The sequence below is a fragment of the Alosa pseudoharengus genome, unplaced genomic scaffold, assembly GCF_046254945.1.
Source record: "Alosa pseudoharengus isolate Yale_2024_CS ecotype anadromous, Long Island Sound unplaced genomic scaffold, YU_APseudo_1.1 YU_APseudo_1.1_scf_22, whole genome shotgun sequence".
In the NCBI taxonomy this organism is placed as follows: domain Eukaryota; kingdom Metazoa; phylum Chordata; class Actinopteri; order Clupeiformes; family Clupeidae; genus Alosa; species Alosa pseudoharengus.
In genome coordinates, this window is record NW_027468680.1 from 4,845,411 (window position 1) to 4,867,130 (window position 21,720).

Consider the following 21,720-nt stretch of genomic DNA (forward strand, 5'->3'; position numbering starts at 1 on the left):
TAAACTACACTGTGCCTAGTCCAGAGGTGTTCTGGAAATGACACAAGCCTCCACACGTCCTCACACGATGCTTGAGCGAGTCCGCCCTTCTGTTCTTCTCAGCCACCTTCCATTTACCAGTGGACATTTCAACATCATGTTGTTGTTTTGCTTTGTTTTGTTTCATTTTGAATTGTGTGACATTTCATCTCCCTCTGAGCACGACCATGTCAGAGCGTCGAGCATCGCAGGCGTAGTGATTTATCTCTGATGTGTCTGGCAGATTTTTTTTTTTTTTTTTTGGATTTATTGCTTTCTTGGACTCAGGGTGGTGCTCTGTGAGACTGCAGCTAAGCCTTATGGCTCATCAGCCCAACACTAGTAATACCAGTCATTCTCCCAAAGGATGATGCCATGAGAGCTATATCTTATTTCTTACTTCTCCTCTGCTGCTTTGGTACTTCTTGAATCATCCTTAATGTTCTCAATTCATTTATACATTTCTTAATACAGCACACAGGCAGCATAGCTCATGTAAAACGTAAACAGCGCCACTTGCAGCACCAGCATGTAACTTGCTCGACATCAATTCATTAAAGAGGCCAATGTAAAAATATATTAACTGTACTACTTAGTTCCCATTCTTTTTAGCACTTCTTTCATCCCCACAAATGTATCATCATATCACAAGTGCAATATAATTTAGTCTAATTAATTAATAAGTTAAACACTATTTATCACTGACAAAAACTTCAATACAACAAGGTGTGAAATTAAGAAAAGCATGTAAATGCAGACAGACTTAATAAACAGTAGCATTATCCATACTATTTGGCCTGAGTGTAAAAGAGTGTATAAATTGTTTAAAACAACAATGTGTGTTGTTTCCCATTTATAATGTGTAAAATGTTTAAAACAACAAGAAACTGCTGTCATGATGTGCACATCTAACTAGTGTGGGGATTTATAAAACAAGTAGTTTTGAGAAATTTAATTCTGACCTGAGAAAAACGGAAGTATCTTCACTGGTAGAAAGGAGGTGTCACATTCTACACTTAGAATAAAGACAGAGTACCCTCAGGAATTACCAAATATTCATGTATCCACTAAGGAATAAAGACAGAGTACCCTCAGGAATTACCAAATATTCATGTGTCCACTAAGGAACTGTCCTGTAGCAATTTGAGAACCTAAATCAAGAATCAAGGATTCGAAATGTGCTGGAACCATTGGCTTTCCTGCTGTGATATATCTAGCTCCAGAACTCATCTTTTATGTTCTGGGGAGATTATGCTTTTTGTACTGGGGAGATTGTAGCATGCTTTTGAATGTTTTCTTTCTTCTTGAAGTGGCATGTAAGCACAGAGGTAATTCAGTTCTGAGGAGGTGAAGAGAGGGAGTTCCAAACCTTTCTGAACCTTTTGTCCTTTGGACATCCCTTGTGCCAAGGCTACATCCCCGCTGGTGTGCTGCCATTTTACTACAACACTGTGTTTATGTCTCTGTGTGTGGGTGTGTGTGTGTGTGTGCACGTGTGTCTGTGCTTGTTTATGTACATGTGTGTGTGTGTTCCTGTGTGCGTGTGTGTGTGCATGTGTGTGAGTGGGCGTGCATGCGTATGTTCCTGTGTGTGTGTGTGTTTGTACATGTGTGTCTGTGTGTGTCTGTGTGTGAGTGGGTGTGCATGCGTATGTGTCCCTGTGTGTGTGTGTGTGTGTGTGTGTGGCAGAGCCACGTGATACTGATGAGAATTCTGCACACGCTGCACCCCGCTCTTATCACTCCCCGCCCTGCGCTCCTCTATCCGGTCGCTGCGCTCACGACTCCAAATGGCAGCTCCATTTCAAACCCAGACAGGAAACACCATTATACTTGAAGGGTAACACAGGGAGTCCTGAAGCCACAGAAAAACGCCAGGTCATCCCCTTCTATGTCCTATTGCAAAAGCTTTGGCTTTTTTCCCTCTCTCTCTCTTTCTCTCTGTCTCTCTCTCTCTCTGTTTTTCCCCGTTTCTCAAGGATGTGCCACTCTTATGTTACAAAAGGACGGAAGGTTATCCCATACTGTGTCTTATTGCAAGATTCTTTTTTTCTTTCTTCCCCTTCTCTCTCTCTCTCTCTCTCTTTCTGTTCCCCCCTCTTTTTCTCCAGGAAGTCCTCCTCTTATGTCACAGAAGGAGAAAGCTGCAGGAATGTACCAAAACAATGGTGTCGAGTGCTAAGCTTTTATGAATTCCTTGACACATAGTTTCCAGGTTTCATTTCCTCCTCTGGTCTTCCTGTTTGCTTAAGAACACTCAGACGAGGCCTCGGCCATTCCTGTTCTTTCTTTCTACGTATTTTCTCTCCAAATATTTTCTGATTTCCCTCCGGCGCCAGGCCCGAATAAAAGCCACACATTTTTGAAATGATGAATAGCACAAACAGCCATGAATCATGTACTGTATAAGTCACAGTTTTATTGTGAGAGAGAGAGGAATGATAGCAATGTCTGAAATTGATTGTCGCAAAAAAAGCCATTTCATTAAGCTGCCAAAGAAGAAAAAGATGGTGCTCTTCTGTTCCATAGTAAATAAAATATAGAACTGATAACATCATTCCAAATAATACAATCTAGTTTGTCATTTGAAGAGCTACTGTCATTGTGTTTGTTATTAGAGAAAAATCAATTCATGACAAATATGTATCAGAATTTAATTGAGTTTCTGACAAAAGCATTATGAATTTGCACACTAAATATTATCATCTTTTTTTTTATATGGACAATTTTCAGTTTTCTGCTTTGAGAAAAAATGATAAAAGACTTATTCTGAGAACATTCCAATGTGCAATAGCAGGCTACAGCACCTGTTCAGAAATTGTGCTCTACCCTCACTGGTCTGCAGGTGGCAGTAGTGGACTGGACCACAGGGGGAAACACTCGCCTCCATGTCTGAGAAATATGGGCATATGTGGATGTTAGAGCTAAGTCTTAAGTGTACATAAATATTGACTAAATTAAACATTTCAAATGAATAGAACAAAACTGTAGAAAGGATTCCTGATAAAAAAAAGGATTCCTGATAAAAAAGGAGTGAGTTTGCATAGTTTAGAGATAGTCCAAACATATAGCTAATAGATTTACATTTTAACCAGGCTGTGTCTTCGATGCCTGCAATGATGAGCATGGCTTTTTATAATTTTTACTACTTGTCAGGGCACAAAGCCTTGTCCTCCCAACACTCCCTACAGGCTTCAGCCAGAGGCTTCTCTCTCCTCCTCACTCAATTAGACGCCAGTCGATGCGAAACCGAGATAAGAGTTCGGCTGAGCTGCCTAAACAAACGGCAGAGCATGTGAGAATTTCCACCTGACTGTCATTAGGAGCCCCTCCTGTACAGAGCTGTATTTCACACAGCAGTGAATATCTTGATGTGTGTGTGTTTTGTTGACATATCAAAAACATTGTAGTGATCAGAATGACCAACAGGTAACTACAAATGCATGACCTCAACTTTGGATGTTTTGTTCTTCAGACTAATGCAATGTATAGTATTGCCATCATTTCCATGATCAACAACCTGACAACCACCACTGAATAAGATCAGTTGAAATGTACTGTTCTATACTGCCCCGCCCCCCCCCCCCTCCCCTCCTACAACCTGTACGCAACTACAAAGGCTGAGAGCAATTTCACAGTTCTGGTCCGACTACTCAGCAGATAGAGTTGCTATGGGAGCCGCCATGATTGAAAAAGAAAAAATACAGGCTGCCAAAAGGACAGAGAGAGAGAAAGAGAGAGAGAGAAAGAGAGAGAGAGAGGAACAGACAGAGAGTGAGAGAGAGAGACAGAAAGAGAGAGTTCCTCTACATACTCACAAAGAACATTATGTCAAACGTAAACAAAAGTCCCCTTCTTCCCCATTTGTCAAAGAGAAAGGTAACAGAGGGACAGTGACAAACTAGCTGCTAATTTTATTGACAACACAAGCCACTTCTGTTTCTCTGCACTGAATGTAGAATCATTGCAAAGGCAATTGTATACCTGCCAACTCGAACACGCTTATCTAAATGTATATTTTAACCTAACTGCAAAATGTTACTTGCATCAGAAATGGTTGGTGAAAAGAAAAATATGCAAGATCATTATGTGAACTGACTTAATGAGGACAGTAGGCACAATATGCAATGAGCTAGCCAAAGGCTTATGAGAAAAGCCTTAACTCTGACTATGCCGCTATTGGCTTAGCTCTATTCAACACACTGGGGCATTTTCAAGCTAACAGATTGCATCTGTTCCTCTGTCATTTAGCGTAGGGCAACACAGCGGAGTGGAGGGGCTGATGGGTAACAGAACCTCACACAGAGCAGAGCCCCCGTCAGAACGAAACAAAAAGGCACAGGGCAGGAACAAGACAGCAGACGATATGGACAGGACCGGTGTCAGGTCCAGTGCCTGGTTCTAGGCCCAGATCTGGCCCAGAGAAGCCTGCTGTCTGAGCCGGGTCACAGGGTGGCACTATTCTCTTTTCTGTGACTGCAACAGTGACAGCTGGGGGGGGAGGCATCAGCAGAACCAACATCAGATAAGCAGCCACTGCAGCCACAGTCGACCCCCAAAACACACACAAACACACACACACACACACACACACACGCACACGCACGCACGCACGCACACACACACACACACACACACACACAGCATTTTACCCAACCACAAGAAAAAATAAAATCGAGGCTGCAGCCACCGGTACCATGGTAACAGGCGCTGGGCCGATTGAAAACAATGTCGAAGCAAATAACATAATGGGTTGTAATCAACACACCAGGAAGCCAGTAGTTCTCCTGAAAGTGCTCATCACCATAACAACGGCAGCTGGTACCCTCAAAAGCATCTGAGCAGCCTCCTAATCTATGCTTCTATGACTGGGAGAGACAGATAGATAGAATGAGAGAGGGATGGAGAGAGAAATAGAGAAGGCCTCTATAACTGATCCATTTAACCCGAGGGTGCTTATTTATCCAACACAATGATATTTGGAATGAAATAGGGTGTTAAGATGAACTTGTTGTGACATAGCTGCAGCTTCTGAAAGCAAGCCACCTAACAGCTCCAGAAGCACTGGTGATGACAGATAACGTATGAGAATCTATTAGCATCTGTGAACGGCCGAAAGGTACAGTTTCATGTTCAAAAATCTTCATCTTCAAAAGCCATACAGAACAAAAACATCACTGATTGATTGTAAGAATGAAATTGATTGAGAACTGGTATTTATGGTTATATTGCAAGACAATAACTATGACTTTTGCACTGTGACCACAAACCTGTCACAATATTCTATAGTATGGGGCATCCATTTATAAATCAGGCCACGTATATCAAGGTATGATTGTATGTACGAGATGGTGACAGCAGATAGAGTGGAATCTAATGCTAAGGGAAGGGAAGTCAATTAATTACATAATGCTGGTTTTCACACACCACTCATTTCATTAAGAGAACTCTCCTTTAGAATTCAGATACATTTTCATGTTTCAGTTTGTTGATGTGACCATCGTTCATGTATACATGACTTCATTTGACATTTGATGTACGATAGATGACAGTAGGGCTGCAACAATTAATTAGTAGTTAGATTAGTTGTCAACTATTAAATTAATCACCAACGATATATTTTTGGTAATCAATTAATCAGTTTGTGTCATTTTTAAAGGAAGATTCCTCAGAATGCTCTGATTGCAGATTCCTAAATTTCATTGTTTACAGTTTTACTTACTCCTCTGAACAGTGAACTAAACATCTTTGGCGTGTGGACAAAACAGGGCGTTTATGGACATAACAGTGTATTCAGGACACAGACAGCTAGTGGTTGGTTAGGTGATGTTTGCAGTAACATAAAATGTTTTAGCCTAAAAAACGCGTGACATCGCTTAGAGCACCTTTAAGGACATAATCGTGTCGTGGCAGATATTCAGACTCGGGCCAGAAATTAAGTCCAAACATCTTGCCCACAACGTAACAAAAATACACCATTATAAGTGCTGAAGTCAAAAACTTGTCCCAAAAAGAAGGCGCAAAAGTCCGGCAGAGTTCCGTGCAAAAATTCCTTTAATGACTACATAGCGCAAAGCCTGAGTGGATCGCACGATCGCACTCCCGAACAAAGGTAGAACTCTCTTACTTATACCCCTCCAAAATGCTGACACAACACTACCCCGAACGAACTTTTCACCTTAAGTTTATGGAAAGTTCAGGGGTGTACAGTATAGAGTGATCACAGGTCATACATTGTGCATGGGTTAAATATCGTTCGCCCCCATGCACTCTCCTACTGGTTGTTATGAGTAGAGCTCGCCCTGTGTAAGCGTTATCTTGCAGCCTCAAGGCCGACTCAAAAGGCCTAGGCTAAGGCAGCATGAGACACAGTGCAACAAAATGAGACACAGGGCAGCAAACAGAGACATAGGGATACAGAGCGCACGTAGGGGGAATTCTGGTAGAATAGCTTCAGTATGTTAATAGTATTAGTTAAACTTGTTATTTAAAATGTTATAAGAGTATTATGGTTAGGAATAACTTCAGTGTATTACTTGATTATGATTAAGGTTATATGAATACATGCTTTACAGTTTCAAACTCGTTCTCTCATCATGATGTCTACAACCCATAGGATAATTTTATACAACAATCGTAGGCTTTGAGAAATACTGATCAAATTTTTTTTTACCATTTTCTGAAAGTGTATTGATTAAACAACTAGTCGATTAATCAAGAAAATAATCAAAAGATTAATCGACTCTGAAAATAATCGTTAGTCGTAGCCCCACGCGGGAGTGTAGCGAGAAAAGCATTTCGCAGGTTTCTACTCTCAGCAGAGTTCGCTGATGGCAAAACAGTTCGGGCGGGCTGTCAGCAGAGTTGTTTCAAAAAACAAAAAGTCTGTTACAAATAGCACTTTTCCTCCTGACTGAATGCAATCTTAGGGCCCAGTGAGTTGCTGGAAAATGCAGAGAAATGTTGAGACAATGATGACACGTAGCACCGGCTCGAGACTGTCTGTTCTGTCATCACTACACAGCTAAACTGTGGGGGCAAAATAAGAGAATACATACATCGATGAGCAGAGTGACCTTTGCCAAGTTTAATCTTAAACGAGTGCAACAAAATGCCATTTTAAAACCCTTTGTTTTGTTCTGGTGCGCCAAATGCCTTAACGTTGCATGAGCACGTCTGACTGAATAAGCCAACTTTAAACCTGAGCTATCAACTTCTACGAGTGGAGTTGTTTTTCTTCTTTTTCTTTTTTCTTCTCAGCCTGCAGCTTTCTTTTTTCAGGAAGAGAAATACATTCCTATTGCTCATAAAAACAGACAGGTATTTTTGGTTTAAAAAATGGATAGGAACGCAACCAAGACTCAGGGGGCACTGGGTAATGGAATGGCCCCCTGGTGTAAACCATTACGGCATCCACATCTAAATGTCAAAACACTGTCACCGCTATGTGAGGTATGAGTTGTTTTATTTTATGACTTTTAAACTTGAGGAGTCATTCCTTTAAACTTTCTACCTCTGTCACTAAGGACTGGAAGATTCCATACATACTTTTTTTTTGATTCCACAAATACTTTTTCTAAATAAGTATTTCATGTACCAACAATTATAACAATTTCATGTACCATTATTAGGACTGGGTCAAGTCTATCCATTTAATATTCTTGTCATAATAACTAAATTAATTCATAATCGTAACATGACTTCATACACAGCTCATGAAAAAAAGTTAATTAACAAGGGAAATACTGTATACCATGCATTTCAATTGTACAACAATGAGGACTTGTCCTTAGCCTAAAGACAGATGGTGATTTAAATAATTATCAAGACATTGGTCAACAGGAATAGAAAATGAGCATTGATCTTTCAGGCTTTAGTGGTCAGAGCTTCTGCCATATTAGGCTGAGGGGTTGTACCTACTGTATTGTGCAGTGTCCTAGTAGCCATATTATGACCCGTTAAGTTATTCTTATGAATGTCCTTCTTTTTGAGTGTCTGTTCCTGAAAACAGGCTGTTGCTAACCTGACTTGGTATGGAAAAGCATTGGCTCACTATGCAGCTTTATCTCTTGTGCGTGTTAAGAGTGGCAGCCATGCTTGTGGGCTTGGGAGCCTCTTACTCAGAGCTGGCTTGGCTACCGTCTCTGCACTGGGAACAGGGACCCCTACGGGAGAAAGCCCCGTCGAGACCCTCCTGAAGAGCCACCCCCGCCCCCCCCCCACCCAACCCCCTCCAGCCCTAATACACTTATCTCCTCAGCCTCCCAGAGACGCAGGCAGCTTCTCCCGCTGAAATCCCTGCTCCCTCTCAGGAAGGAGCCCAGCCTCTGAGCCCAGCCTCTGGATGCCTGGCTGGACGGCTGCCTGCCTGCTGGTGATGGTGGTGCTGGTGGCAAGAGAGGATTCTACAAGAGAGAGTGAGAGAGAGAAAAAAAAACAGAGAAGGGAAGAAAAGCGCCTGTGTGGCCAGCGCAGATAAACACCCGCCGTGGCTGATTACGCTGACACCATCGCGCCGTTGTAGTTCAATAGCTTATGTTGGATTAATGAAAGACAAGGAGAGGCTAAAAAAAAACACTGGGCCTGCATATTAATGGAGACGCTTAGCTGGGATTGAAAAAACTGGAGAGGAGAAGAAAGGAGAGGCTGGTGGATAGAGGAGAGGAGAGTGGAGAGTGGAGAGAGAGAGTGCTTTGGGGAGGCACTAGGGGGAGTGTTGTACCCAGGGAAGGGAACGTCTGGGTAGGGAGGGAAGAGCAGACCTCCCTTCTCCAACATCCTGCATTTCAATGTGACTGCTGCAGTAATTATTGGTAATGGCAGTGATTATAAAAATGACACAGCAAATGCAATTTTGCCCCAATTTGCAACACTAATGTCCCCTCATTATCTCCCAAAACGAGGGCTTTTGAAGGTAAAACTCAAGCACACTGTTGAAAACCATCTTTCTTGCTGTCACAGGGAATATATGACCAAACAGCCGCTCGGCCCCACAAGCACACTCTGACACAGGCGCACACACAAACACACACACACTCTCTCTCTCTCAGACACACACACACACACACACACACACACACACACACACACACACACACACACACACACACACACAATGTGCACTGCTCACACACTCTTCTGCATATAGAGATACGCCCACACACACACACACACACACACACACACTGCAATTGAGTAATAACAGGCATACATGGATGCACAAAGTGTTAATTAACATCATCCCCCTAATACCGTACTTGAGGCAGAATGGCTGTGGTGGTCTGGTGAGTAAAGGTCATTCTCTCTCACATCACATCAGTCGCACAACACTGATATTATAAGTTAAGATTTCACCCAGCGCCTCTCTGAGTTGACCACAGGTCCTCATCTCACCTGACCTATCCACTCCAAGCAATCAAACCCTGGCTGGGTCAGGTCGACGTCTCTACAACCTTCTCTACAGTCAATGATGACCGACATGCACAGGGAGCCATGTGATAGGTGCATCTTCTAGACGTCCATCACATGAATATAATGATGACAGAATGGGCAACTGTGAATAGCACAACGCTATGATGCAAAAAGGGCGCATTGTATCCTAACGAGATAACGGCATAGCGCCGCGACGCTGCCAAAGCTGGTAAGCCTGCGCGGTGATGGATGTGTGTAATTGACTTTCCTGTAAAAACCTCCTGCATCGGGGAGGTAACACTCGGAGTGGCTCGATCTCGCCGGCATGTGGCTAATTTAAGACGCCGGAGCAGTGGGCTGGCCAGGCGGCGTTTCACGCTTCTGCGCCCTCGCAGCACCCGCTCCCGCTACTTGCAGCTTACCAGTGAGTGGTAATGACAGAGTAATGGGAAAGAGAGAGAGAGAGAGAGAGAGAGAGAGAGAGAGAGAGAGAGAGAGAGAAACGACAAGAAGCACAGATAAAGTGGCAGCAGTAAAAATTATATGACCGCATACATCATCTTGGCAGCGTATAATTTTATCTCCGAGGGCAGGGCCTTTACCGAGTGCATCGAAACGGATGTGGTACCGAGGGCACGGGCACGGTCTATGTGTGCTCAAGTGTTGGAAAGTGTCCCCTGTCCCCCTATTGTAGCTGGCCAGCTGAACAAATAGCCTACCTGGAACACATGATGGTGGTTTTGTCTCCATTTCTATGCATCTTTGTAGTGCGACGAAAGCACTGATGGTAAATGACTGCGCCTTCGGCCCCTGATTGTGCAAGCATTGCTGATTTGACTTGAATGGATAAAGGCACAAAGAACAGATTGTGGCTGCAGTGCATTATCTTTACAGCATGTACATTATAAATGTATTCAGACAATTTCCCTCTATGAAACAAACTCAAATATTGCAATTTTCATTGCATTAAAGGAAAACATCATTATGTCCTGGAGGTGGTGTGGTGACAATTGCTTAGCTCACTTGTGCTGTTTGTTTAGTTTCTCCTAGCAGGCCACACAAAATGTTCTAATAAACCAATTTATTTTTTCCATCATGTGCAAGTGACCTTCTCTTCACCCAAATTGAGGTAATTAATCCTTCTTCCTCCTTCCTGGTCCACACGATCTCACAAAAGCTTTCTTCACAACAAACCGCATTTCTATGCCTTTTTAAGAGTTTAAAAATACACTGGAATTATGTTTTGGCAATGTGATTGGGGACATAATTTTCTTCTTACACAAAATAAATCAATATATTGTACTATAATTTTGTTGCAAAAACCCAACAGGAAGTTCTCTATTCAACTTCTTTTAAAAGCCAATGGAAGACTCTTGTGTGTTTCCCCAGCACGGTAAGAGTGATCTTCTGAGGCTTCCTGGCACACCAGCTTTGTCAGCCAGGGTCCACTGAGAGGCTTGTCATAGACAATCTCTCTCTGGCTCAACACGGCTGACATCGATTGACCAGATTACACGCTGTCCCCTCAGCCTTCTCACTGAAGGTCAGCTCTGTTTAACGTCGCGGACGGCAGCCAGACCGGACAGTAAGGGGAGGGGGACGGGGGAGGAGAGGAGAAAAGGCTCGGTTATCACCAGGACAGGTGTCACGGTGACACACGGGAAGGCACAGATCACACTGAATAGAGAAATAGTAGAGCAACAACAGAAGGCCTGGATCTCCCAAATGAACTGCGCTGCTCTCAGGGGAACAAGAAAGAAAAGGCACACACACACACACACACTGGAAAAGGAGACCTCCCTTTTCACTTCACTACCCTGCTGTTTTAAACTGCTGAAAGACTGCCTTGTGCAACCAAACATACACCCACCTGCACTCAGTTTCATGTTTATTGCTGTGTATGTGTTTACTGTATGTATTATGTATGTATGCATGTTCTGTACTATTGGACATTTTAACAGTGTGGGGATATTGGTACAGACCATCACCCCTCTAAATGGTTTAGCCCAAAACTTAATTGGGTAATTGGTGAGCCTATTTAAAGGTGGGTTTATTTCACATCAGAAGAAAAGACTGGAAACACAGGAGGACACATGGAAGAGCCAGGGATCCAGGGCCAGGGATCCAGGGCCAGGGAAGGTGTAGAGCTTAATGTTTGTGTTTAGTGTGAATTGAGGGTAACCTTGCTTGCTGTGAGGCAAGAGTTGAGTAGGTCCAAAGTTGCAAGGTCGCCTTGCTTGGACAAGGAGCCTAGAAAGAGGTCCCTAGTTTAATGGCAGGCCACATGTTTGTTTGTATACTGAAGATCCCCGGATTTTATGTTTGGAGTGGACTCCCATTGTGCTTCCTGGATCTGACTGTTAATTTTGGACAATAAATCCATATATTTGTATTGACCTGCCATGTCCTGCCACCTTCTTCCCTCAAACGCCACCATATCCAGTGGCGCACCTCCCTCAACGTGGGGTGGACGCCTCAGTCCCTCACACACACACACATAAAAAACTGATGACATTTATCAAAGGACTCATATGTGTCATAACATCTTTAAATATTTTATTTATAAATATATGTACATACATGAAATCTCATATATTTGACTGACAGTAAACATCATACTGCACTGTCCATGCTTGCTTTGAAAGTTTTAACTTAAAACTTTTCCCTTTAAAACTTTTTATCTGACCTTGAATTATGTCAGGAGTCAAGGTCATATCCAGAGTCATTCCTCTTCCTCTTGGCTTTGAGATCCTCTTCCTCCTGTCCATGTTTCTCATGGTACCCGTCCTTAGGGCTAACTTCTGACCTTATGGAGGTCGTCTCTGTTGGGAAGGCCTGTCCATCCCCCAGGACCTGTCTGACGGTCATATTGACCCGGGAGGTGTGCAGGTACCTGGAGCAAAGCTCCCAGTCCTCTGACGGGACCTCTTGGACGAGGCTGTCGGTGTGGAGGTCTGTGGCGTGTTGGGTGTCGAGCAGACAGGCAGGCAGGGGTTGGCCTGCAGGGGCGGGGACGATGCAGGGGACGGCGTGGTAGAGAAGGCGACTGGGCCCCGACATCACCATGATGTCACCGCTGTGCATGAACATGGGGGTGGCCGGGTCCTCCCTCCTGGTGCCGCCAAGCAGGAAAACGGCGGTCTGCCCGAAACTGTGCCCGTTCAAAATTAAACAACAACCATGTCATCCATTTTCAATGACAACCTACAGTATATCCAATGCAAACATTTAATGGTCCAGTCATATTGAGAATAAGTTTGTCTTCCATCCTACAAAGTTTGGGCGGGCAACGAATAATTACTATTTATGATATTAATGTCCAAACATGGCTCCCGAAATGGCATTTTCAGAGAGCAAAAATCCAAGGGCATAGATATGAAACATAAATATGTAAAAAACATTATGTAGACACACTTTTTTAGCAAAATCTGAGAGGGTACATTAACTATTTTTCTGAATTCTGTTTGATTTGACACAGAATGACCCAAACTGAAAATGGTGTGGACATGATGGACAAGACACAGCCATCTCTCACCTGAATGACAAAAGGGGGCGTGAGTGGTCAAGCTCAGACTCATCCACATGGATGCCCAGTGACGAGTCCGCGCGGTAGTAGTTCAGGATTCCAGCCTCGGCGGCGAAACCATGGAAACCACAGGCGGCAGCCACCTCTCGGGATAAGGAGTGGAGGTCTGGGGGAAACTGGGTGTAGTGGTCTGCAGAGTAGGTCTAATGCAAAAAAACAAAAACAAAATAGTGACAAAAATGAAACTGAAAAAGTAAAAAAAAACTAAACGTCCTCAGGCACTTTCACCCCAGAAAAATAACATTTCCATAAAGACAACCCATGTGCTATCGCTAACAGAAAAAAAACCCAAATTAAATTCATGACATCTCATGAATACCTGGAATCATCATGAAATGGAATCCTGACAGAAGTGAAAACAATATTCACGCCATATTTTCTCCACCCTAGCATGAGGAAAAATACTTTCCCCATTTCCTGCATGCTGTTAACGGGAGAGTGTAGGACAGGTCAGCCACCCACTGACACTTCCTGTGAGTTCATTTCAATTACTCGTCCCCACAACGGCAAAACAACCCGAATAATGACAATCACAGCCTCTTTGTTTGTCTTTGCTGGTCTTTCGCTTTCGCAGCCTCGGTGTGCCCCTGAGTCTGCAATGAGGCGTACAAAAACGCAATCAGTAGATAATCACAAGAGGCCTGTACGCCCCCCCCCCCTCTCTCCCTCCCTCTCTGTCTGTCTGTCTGTCCCTCTCCACCCCATCTCTCTCTTCCCCTCTCCCCCTGTCTGTCTCTCCCTCTCCACCCCATCTCTCTCTTCCCCTCTCCCCCTCTGTCTGTCTCTCCCTCTCTCTCGTTCTGTTATTTTTTTTTCCGCTCTCTAAACAGACAAAGTAGACACAGTGGATTCAGATCGAAATGAGGCCGCTGGCTTCATCTCCACAGCCACTCAGTAAGGAGATGGAAGGGGTGAGGTGGTGTGAATGTGTGTGTGTGTGTGTGTGTGTGTGTGTGTGTGTGTGTGTGTGTGTGTGTGTGTGTGTGTGTGTGTGTGTGTGTGAGTGAGAGAGTGTGTGTCTGTGTGTGTGTGAGAGAGAGAGTGTGTGTGTGTGAGAGAGAGTGTGTGTGTGTGTGTGTGTGTGTGTGTATCTGTTTGAAATTCACAAGTTGTTGTCAGACATTTGGCAGTGTCAGAGCAGGGTTGAAGTTAATGAATCGAGTGTGCGACTCCTGACTGATCTAATGGGACAGAAGACTAAACACTTTGATGTAATTAGCATACAAACGAGACAGGCAGGCGTCATGCCTGCACTATTACAGATGAAATGTCTTGAAAGGGCCACACGGCGCTGAGAGCATCCTGGACACAGGAAGTCTCCTCAGAGCGGCTCCACTGGAACCGCCAGCTGTAGGCCATCAAACCTTTTCTTCATCTTATCCAGGCCTTCTGATGTGAAAATATCTGGCACTAAGTGCTCATATATGATGGTGCTCATATAATAAGGCACCATGACTGATATCAGGTTTCCAGGAAAAGGGGTTATCAAATTGAAATTCAAAAACACACTGAATAAGAAATGCTACAGTCCCCGAAAAAAATCCACACACACCGCGAGTAACAGAATACTAATATTCATTAACAGACATCCTGCATGACAGCTATTTGGCATTTTATAATGATCCAAAACGATAGTATTGGATTGTGAGCATAGATTCTTACGATTTCTCAGATTTTTAACGCGGTCCCATTTACGGGTCCGGGACCGGGTTCAAAAACTATATTTTTCTCATTTATAGTGTCTGAAATAGAAGCAGATTTTTGCCATGTCAGTGATCATTTTCAGCAGCTCTTGAGCTTCTCCTATAAGACTGGTCCTCAACGACCTTGACATTGTGGACATCATGTCAGGCTACAACAATGCAACTGTATGTGCTGGGATCTATGGGTCAGTACGAGGCCCTTTCAAGTTATACAATTAGGCATTACCTTGGAATTCCAGTCGTAGTGGTAACCCAGGGTCACCCAGCGTAGTTTCTCCAGCAGGGTCTTAGGCTCCCTCTTGCCTTGGTTCTTCTTCCTATGACACACACACACACACACACACACACAATAATTTACATGATGTAAAGATGGAAGGAAGGTAAAGATGGAAGATGGAAGGACTACTGGAACACATTGAGAAGACCTTGATCAAATTATATTGCGCACGCTAAGGTATCACAGTGTATACTTAAAGAATAGCAAAAGGCTTGCACTGCTAACCCATATCTATATTCCACTATTGGGGTAATGTTAGGGTATGTCTATCTCAGTTTTGCAGTGATTGAGTTTGATTTACCAGCTGGTATGTAGTATATGCTATGTTAGTCTCCTTCCATAGCACAGTAGCATTATGGGGAGGGCAAAACTCCCACCGCAGGTCCACATTCAAATGTCTCGATCACAATATGACTGGGCCACAATATACAGATTTGTACCAATAAAAAATCCTTGGCCCTAATTTCAGTGCAAGTCTAAGTCTAACTAAAACTATTTTACTAGGCAAAAATGTGCTTATTGAACACCATAGGTAAGGGACCTGGAAATATTTTCAGTAATATAAGATATTTTCAGTGATTCTATCAACATCAACATATACACACACAAAAACAAACACACCCTCCACCAGCCTACCTAGTGAAGTCGCAGCCTTGTGTCAAATGTCACTGGGCAGCTGCACTGAACAGTTTTATTTTTTTTATGACTCTCGTCATAACACATAACATGACATCTACACTATATCTACCCAGTGTCGTTAACCCCAGTTATACATCAGGCATTAATGTACAGTACGTACCGCAAGATGTCGGCACTCTTGTTCCAGATGTCCTCTGTCTCTGAGGGGGACATGTGCATGTCCAGATTGCACACGTTGGGCTTCTGTGGGTATGTCTTCAGACACTGCATGACCCAGTGCTGCTGGGAGCCCGGCAGGAAGGGATTTGAAATGAAGACGAAGCCTGTGGTAACCATGACAACAGCATCACGATAAGACAGCGTGCTAAAGTTGGACTGGCATTTCCACAGCAATATTACGCACACATGACATGTTACTGTAAGTCAGTTCCATCAGAATCACAAAAGATAAATAACTCAACAAAAAACTACTCAAAAGTACAATGAAACTGATATAGCTTTAGCATTCACACAATAGGTTGCTTTCAAAGGTATAGTCAGCAGTGATAGCAGAAGCTGTGAGGCTCAAATATAACTTGGTTAACATTCTTGAGTCACACCAGAAAATAGCGTGTAAAAAGTTTTAAACTTTTAGAGTGTAAAAGTAACACCCGTTCCCCGTTTTGTCGATTTTCACACTGGGTACCCATTTAGTGCTAGGTCATGCTCCTAGCGGTGACATTTAGTGCTAGGTCATGCTCCTAGCGGTGACATTTAGTGCTAGGTCATGCTCCTAGCGGTGACATTTAGTGCTAGGTCATGCTCCTAGCGGTGACATTTAGTGCTAGGTCATGCTCCTAGCGGTGACATTCAGTGCTAGGTCATGCTCCTAGCGGTGACATTTAGTGCTAGGTCATGCTCCTACCTGTGACATTTAAACTGATGAAGAGTCATGCTCCTAGCGGTGACATTTAAACTGATGAAGAGTCATGCTCCTAGCGGTGACATTTAAACTGATGAAGAGTCATGCTCCTAGCGGTGACATTTAAACTGATGAAGAGTCATGCTCCTAGCGGTGACATTTAGTGCTAGGTCATGCTCCTAGCGGTGACATTTAGTGCTAGGTCATGCTCCTAGCGGTGACATTTAGTGCTAGGTTATGCTCCTACCTGTGACATTTAAACTGATGAAGAGTCATGCTCCTAGCGGTGACATTTAAAATGATGAAGAGTCATGCTCCTAGCGGTGACATTTAAACTGATGAAGAGTCATGCTCCTAGCGGTGACATTTAAACTGATGAAGAGTCATGCTCCTAGCGGTGACATTTAAACTGATGAAGAGTCATGCTCCTACCTGTGACATTTAAACTGATGAAGAGTCATGCTCCTACCTGTGACATTTAAACATTATGCAGTGCACATGGACAATGTCAGAGACTCCATTCTGCTTATTTGTGAGTGTGACACCATTTGAAAGCAACAGAGGACTCCACACTGACTTGTTGTACTCAATAACTAGAGTGCACAGTTTCAGCCTTTATTTCATTTGGTGACTATATATGAATAACTTTGTAATTTTCTACAAACATTTATTTTTGCAGTAAAACTAGATCCATGACTGCTATTTAAAGCCTACAAATGGCTACAATGACACTAATCACATTACATATGAAGCAAATTCTAGATGGTCAGTCTGGAAAATGGTCTATAATCTGTTGATTTTACATGGAATTACCAACAATGGATGACAAGAAAAATGTATACTGCTCAAAAAAATTAAGGGAACACTTCAATCATACACTGGATCGGTACTCTGACACTGTTTGGTTCTGAGCACAAGTAAAACTTTTGAGGCGAGTGTTTTATTTCGCAAGAGCTGTCAGACATTCTGTGAATGTAGTTTGAGAATGGAGAAAATGGTGGAAGGTTTCAAAAAATGGGTTTTAACAATCGTAGAAAACTGTAAGTGTTCCCTTCATTTTTTTTAACAGTGTATATACGCTACATTTATGGGCAATTAATACCTGAGTGTCCTTTCAGTCCAAAAGCCCTCCAGTCTTTAACAGGCCTCAGACCAGCTCTGCTTGCATCCGCCTCACTCAATGCAGAAGTGTTCAGCTCAACACTAAAGACCTAGCCATCAAATTGTGAAACCATATTATTACAAATTACCCTCAAGTTGTCTTGGACACATACTATGTGTGGTGTGCAACTATTTGCTCTGCTTACTTTGAATTACAAAAGTCTACAGAAAATTCCACAATGAAACGGACTCTTGTTGAACTGAGAGTACATGAACTCATTCATGCAGTGAACCAGTATCTCTGTTAGACTAGAACTAGGGTATTTTTCAATCATCTATTCAAGGATGCAATAAACCTTTTGTGATAAACTACAATTCAAAAACGTAATCCACAAACGTTAATGATGTTACCTGGCACCCTGATATGGCCATTCTAATAATTCAGCGTGACCATGTCAGTGTCATTTTACATTACACTACAAGAGTTACAATGTAACGTTACGCCAGGATGTTTAGAGGAAAATGCTCTGTCCTCGTCCTAGTGTCCACAAGATGAAACTACAGCAATTACTAAAATTGCAGTATTTTGCCAAGAGGTTGTCTACGTAGACAACTCAAACAGTGTTTACAACTACTTCCAAGACCAAACAAGCAAGAGAAATCGTATGCCTATTCTTTTTCATACTAAAACTGAGGCTCACCATATCATTCTTTACGTTCTTGGAAAAATCAATGACATCGCCGAAATCAGGTGGAGGATTTCGACGTTTATAGAACTTAAAAAGCTTTCTAAAAGCATCCTCCCCGTGCTCCAGTACGGAGGCTGCCATCTTTGCCATCATTGAACTATGACCTTTGAACCGAAATCTGGTAATACCCACTGATGATACTTTATATAATCAGAAAATAAAAATAGACTTTACAATTTTACTGGATGTGCTAATATATCTGAAAATAAATATGTATGTAGGATTAGGTTTCTATTACAAAGATAGCGTTACAAAAACGCAGCGAGTCACGTGATTCAAGGTGAAATGTGCGAGTGCTGTCTCTCTGGTGCTACAGCGCAAGGACGAAACATGGCAGCAGCAACAGCCAGCAAAAAGGTGTTCGAGGTCTTCGTTTCCAGAGTACCCTGGACAGTCGCAAGCAGTAAGTGATACAAGCTTTTTAGGGATAACAGACTGTATTTCTGCATTTGGGTTTCTGACGCGAGCTCGCGAAAGAATTGTAGCTGTATAACTAAGCTTCAGGCGAATGCTAATTGTAATGCTAGCCAGTTGATAACGTTGTGTTGTGTTGTCAGAACTTTTCTGCAACGTTAATTTGATTTTGCATTCATGGCTCATCGTATATGTGTCATTCCTATTTCACTGCCAGTCATGATATTGACCCCAACATTTCTTTCCGTCATACAGAAGAGATGAGGGAGTATTTCGCACAGTTCGGACAAGTGAAGAAATGCCTAATGCCATTTGTAAGTATGTTTTCTTGACTAACTAGTCTTGTGTGACTAAATCAAAGAGTAGAAGGGCTTCTATACTCTTTGACTAAATGTTAAGTAGGTCAGTCTAATTTCATTTCAATTCTAATACAGGACAAAGAAACCGGATTTCACAGAGGTTTTTGCTGGATTGGATTTTCTTCAGAGGAAGGTCTGCAGAATGCACTTCAGAAGGACCCTCACGTCATGGAGGGATCAAAGGTAACCCAAAGTATCAAACATCTTAGATTAGCTAACATGACCCCAAACCCTCTCTGCTTTTATTTTAAGGGTCCCAACCATGTGAACGAATCATGTCCCAACATGGTATTGAGGGACTGTGTAAATTAATTATCATAAATTGTTCTTGATTAGGGGATGGAATGAGGTTTGTAGAATTACTTAAAATGATTTCCTGTACATAGATAGATAGATAGATAGATAGATACTTTATTGATCCCCAGGGGAAATTCAAGACATATGAAATGGGAATACACACATACAAGCATGTACACTCACTAACATGCACGATCATATCTCTGGGGTATATCCTTATGGGTTCCTTACTTTCCTGAGTCTGATTTTGTCATTCTTGCTGATTCCTCAGCTTCAGGTACAGAGGAACAGAAAACCTTTTGTTGGCAGAAGGCTTGGTAAAGAAGAGGAAGAAAGCTGAAGTTGAATACATGTATGCATGTGGTGTCAATGTTTTATTTTTTATTTTTGGAAGTGTATTTATGATGTATGTCAGTTAAAATAAAACTGTTTAAATTACATTTATTTATTATTGAGAATCATTATAAGATATTTAACCAAATTAACATCAGATAAATCATGTCTGATTGTGGATCACAGTATTAAACAGAACAATTTATCAACAACAACAAAAAAAATTCTAGCAATTTCTGATTCTTGGGCACTAGAAATTATGACTTCCTTAATATTATACATTTATTTATGTGAACATCATGAAAGGGGAACTGAAATACTACCATTACCTTAGTAACATTATCTTTTTGATGTAACCTTGGTTGTTAACTCTGAGTACCTGATGATCCCGAGAAACGAAAGATATTAAAGCAAAAAATGTGCACGTGTATGAAAAGCTATGGGCTGTAATGTATCTAATAATACTGGAGTTCAAGTCAGGTTTGGTCTTTTTTTTCCAGCACTAAATCAAGGAGTTAATGGGAGAGAGGTGTCTCCAACCTAGTTCTTAATGTATTCATTTGAATTGAGGTTATACTCACCAGTTTTCAAGCTGTTTCACAACTATCCTTCAATTAGTATTCGGTGACATTACTCATCAAACCTTTAACACAATTTCAGCTCTTGCCATTATGTGAAAGTCAATTTGGCAAACTTCAGATGGAGCTGTTCATCTGTAAAGGTGAAAAGGTCACAGATGCTCAGGAGGCCCGCTGCTCTCATTCTTCTTCCCCAGCTGTCTGTCATGTTGGATCTTGTCATGGTCCCTCGTTCCTTCGTCCTCTACACTTGAGAGGACGGCCCTGTAATCAGTATGGAGGTCTGTGGCGGAACAAACTGACTGGCTGTTGCTTCCTCACTAAGGGAATGTGACAACCACGTCCACAAATAATTATTTCACCCATAGTGTTCAGGATATGGTCTGTTTGAGTGTCTCATTTTACTGACTAGCTCACAGCTGAACAGTGCTAGAGCAATATAATTTTTACCTGCTGGAGAAATGAAACTCCTTGTCATTGTTGAGCTGTGTCCTGCATGCACCACTAAATACTGTCAATTTATTTGCACAAAGGACCTAATATTAGTTGTCTTGGTTAACCCATGTAAGGTGTTCATATTTTTGTTACTCAGCCAATGTTCTCATATCTGGTGGACCCACAACATTATTAGGCTTTTAATCAATACAGTCACAACAATTTATGTAAAAATACTTCACCAGATGTTTACTTTAGCTGAAATACCAATGACATCATAGACACCATTTATGGTTCATATTTTCCATTTACCTCTGTAAGATCACATTTATGATCATATAATTTTTGTTTTTTTTTGTGAGAAAACGAACAAATTACAAGGTAAAAAGATTTTTGATCATTAATGATGCTATTTCTTAGAACTTAATCAGAACAAGTGAAAGTGTTTGAAATGTAACAATTTTGTAACTTGACAACATTCCCGCACACAGACACCTATACTCAGACACACACACATACAGACGCACAGACACACACACACACACACACACACACAGGAGGAGGACACAGTTAAGGTACATAGCACCAGCAATTATTACACTCGGGTCCAGTAGACAGTAGACCGAACACCATGTGATTTTTACTCTGTACACAGTGGTCGGAAACCACTATCCAGTATTCAATTCCATTTAGCAGATTTTTAGCTGATAAAATCTGCATATCCTTTATCAATTTTTGACATAATTTATGGAGTGTTTCTTTTCTCTGAGAATATTTTCCCAATAGGAATAACAATGAAGAATACATTCTTTTAACAGATTAGGATGTGAATCTATATGAGGATGTCTTAAATTGTCAGGAAATATGCAAGTGACATGCATCTGAGTAAATAATTAGGGTTGAAAATGACTGCTGAGGC

The 21,720-nt window shown here is 42.1% G+C and overlaps 2 protein-coding genes across 2 annotated transcripts; one reads left to right on the plus strand and one right to left on the minus strand.

Moving 5' to 3' along the window:
- Positions 1 to 11,968: 11,968 nt before the first annotated feature.
- On the minus strand, positions 11,969 to 18,490 carry alkbh1 (alkB homolog 1, histone H2A dioxygenase). The gene is made up of 6 exons (XM_076300311.1): positions 18,338 to 18,490; positions 17,638 to 17,746; positions 15,795 to 15,957; positions 14,945 to 15,035; positions 12,965 to 13,158; positions 11,969 to 12,580 (listed from the first exon to the last, which is right to left on the minus strand). The coding sequence occupies exons 1-6, from the start codon at positions 18,476 to 18,478 to the stop codon at positions 12,127 to 12,129; spliced, it is 1,152 nt and encodes a 383-aa protein (XP_076156426.1). The 5' UTR covers positions 18,479 to 18,490; the 3' UTR covers positions 11,969 to 12,126.
- Positions 18,491 to 18,672: 182 nt separating this feature from the next.
- On the plus strand, positions 18,673 to 19,895 carry slirp (SRA stem-loop interacting RNA binding protein). Its single transcript, XM_076300314.1, has 4 exons — positions 18,673 to 18,788; positions 19,055 to 19,113; positions 19,234 to 19,341; positions 19,727 to 19,895. Exons 1-4 carry the CDS (start codon positions 18,716 to 18,718, stop codon positions 19,793 to 19,795), a joined length of 309 nt encoding a protein of 102 aa, XP_076156429.1. The 5' UTR covers positions 18,673 to 18,715; the 3' UTR covers positions 19,796 to 19,895.
- The last annotated feature ends 1,825 nt before the right edge of the window (positions 19,896 to 21,720 follow it).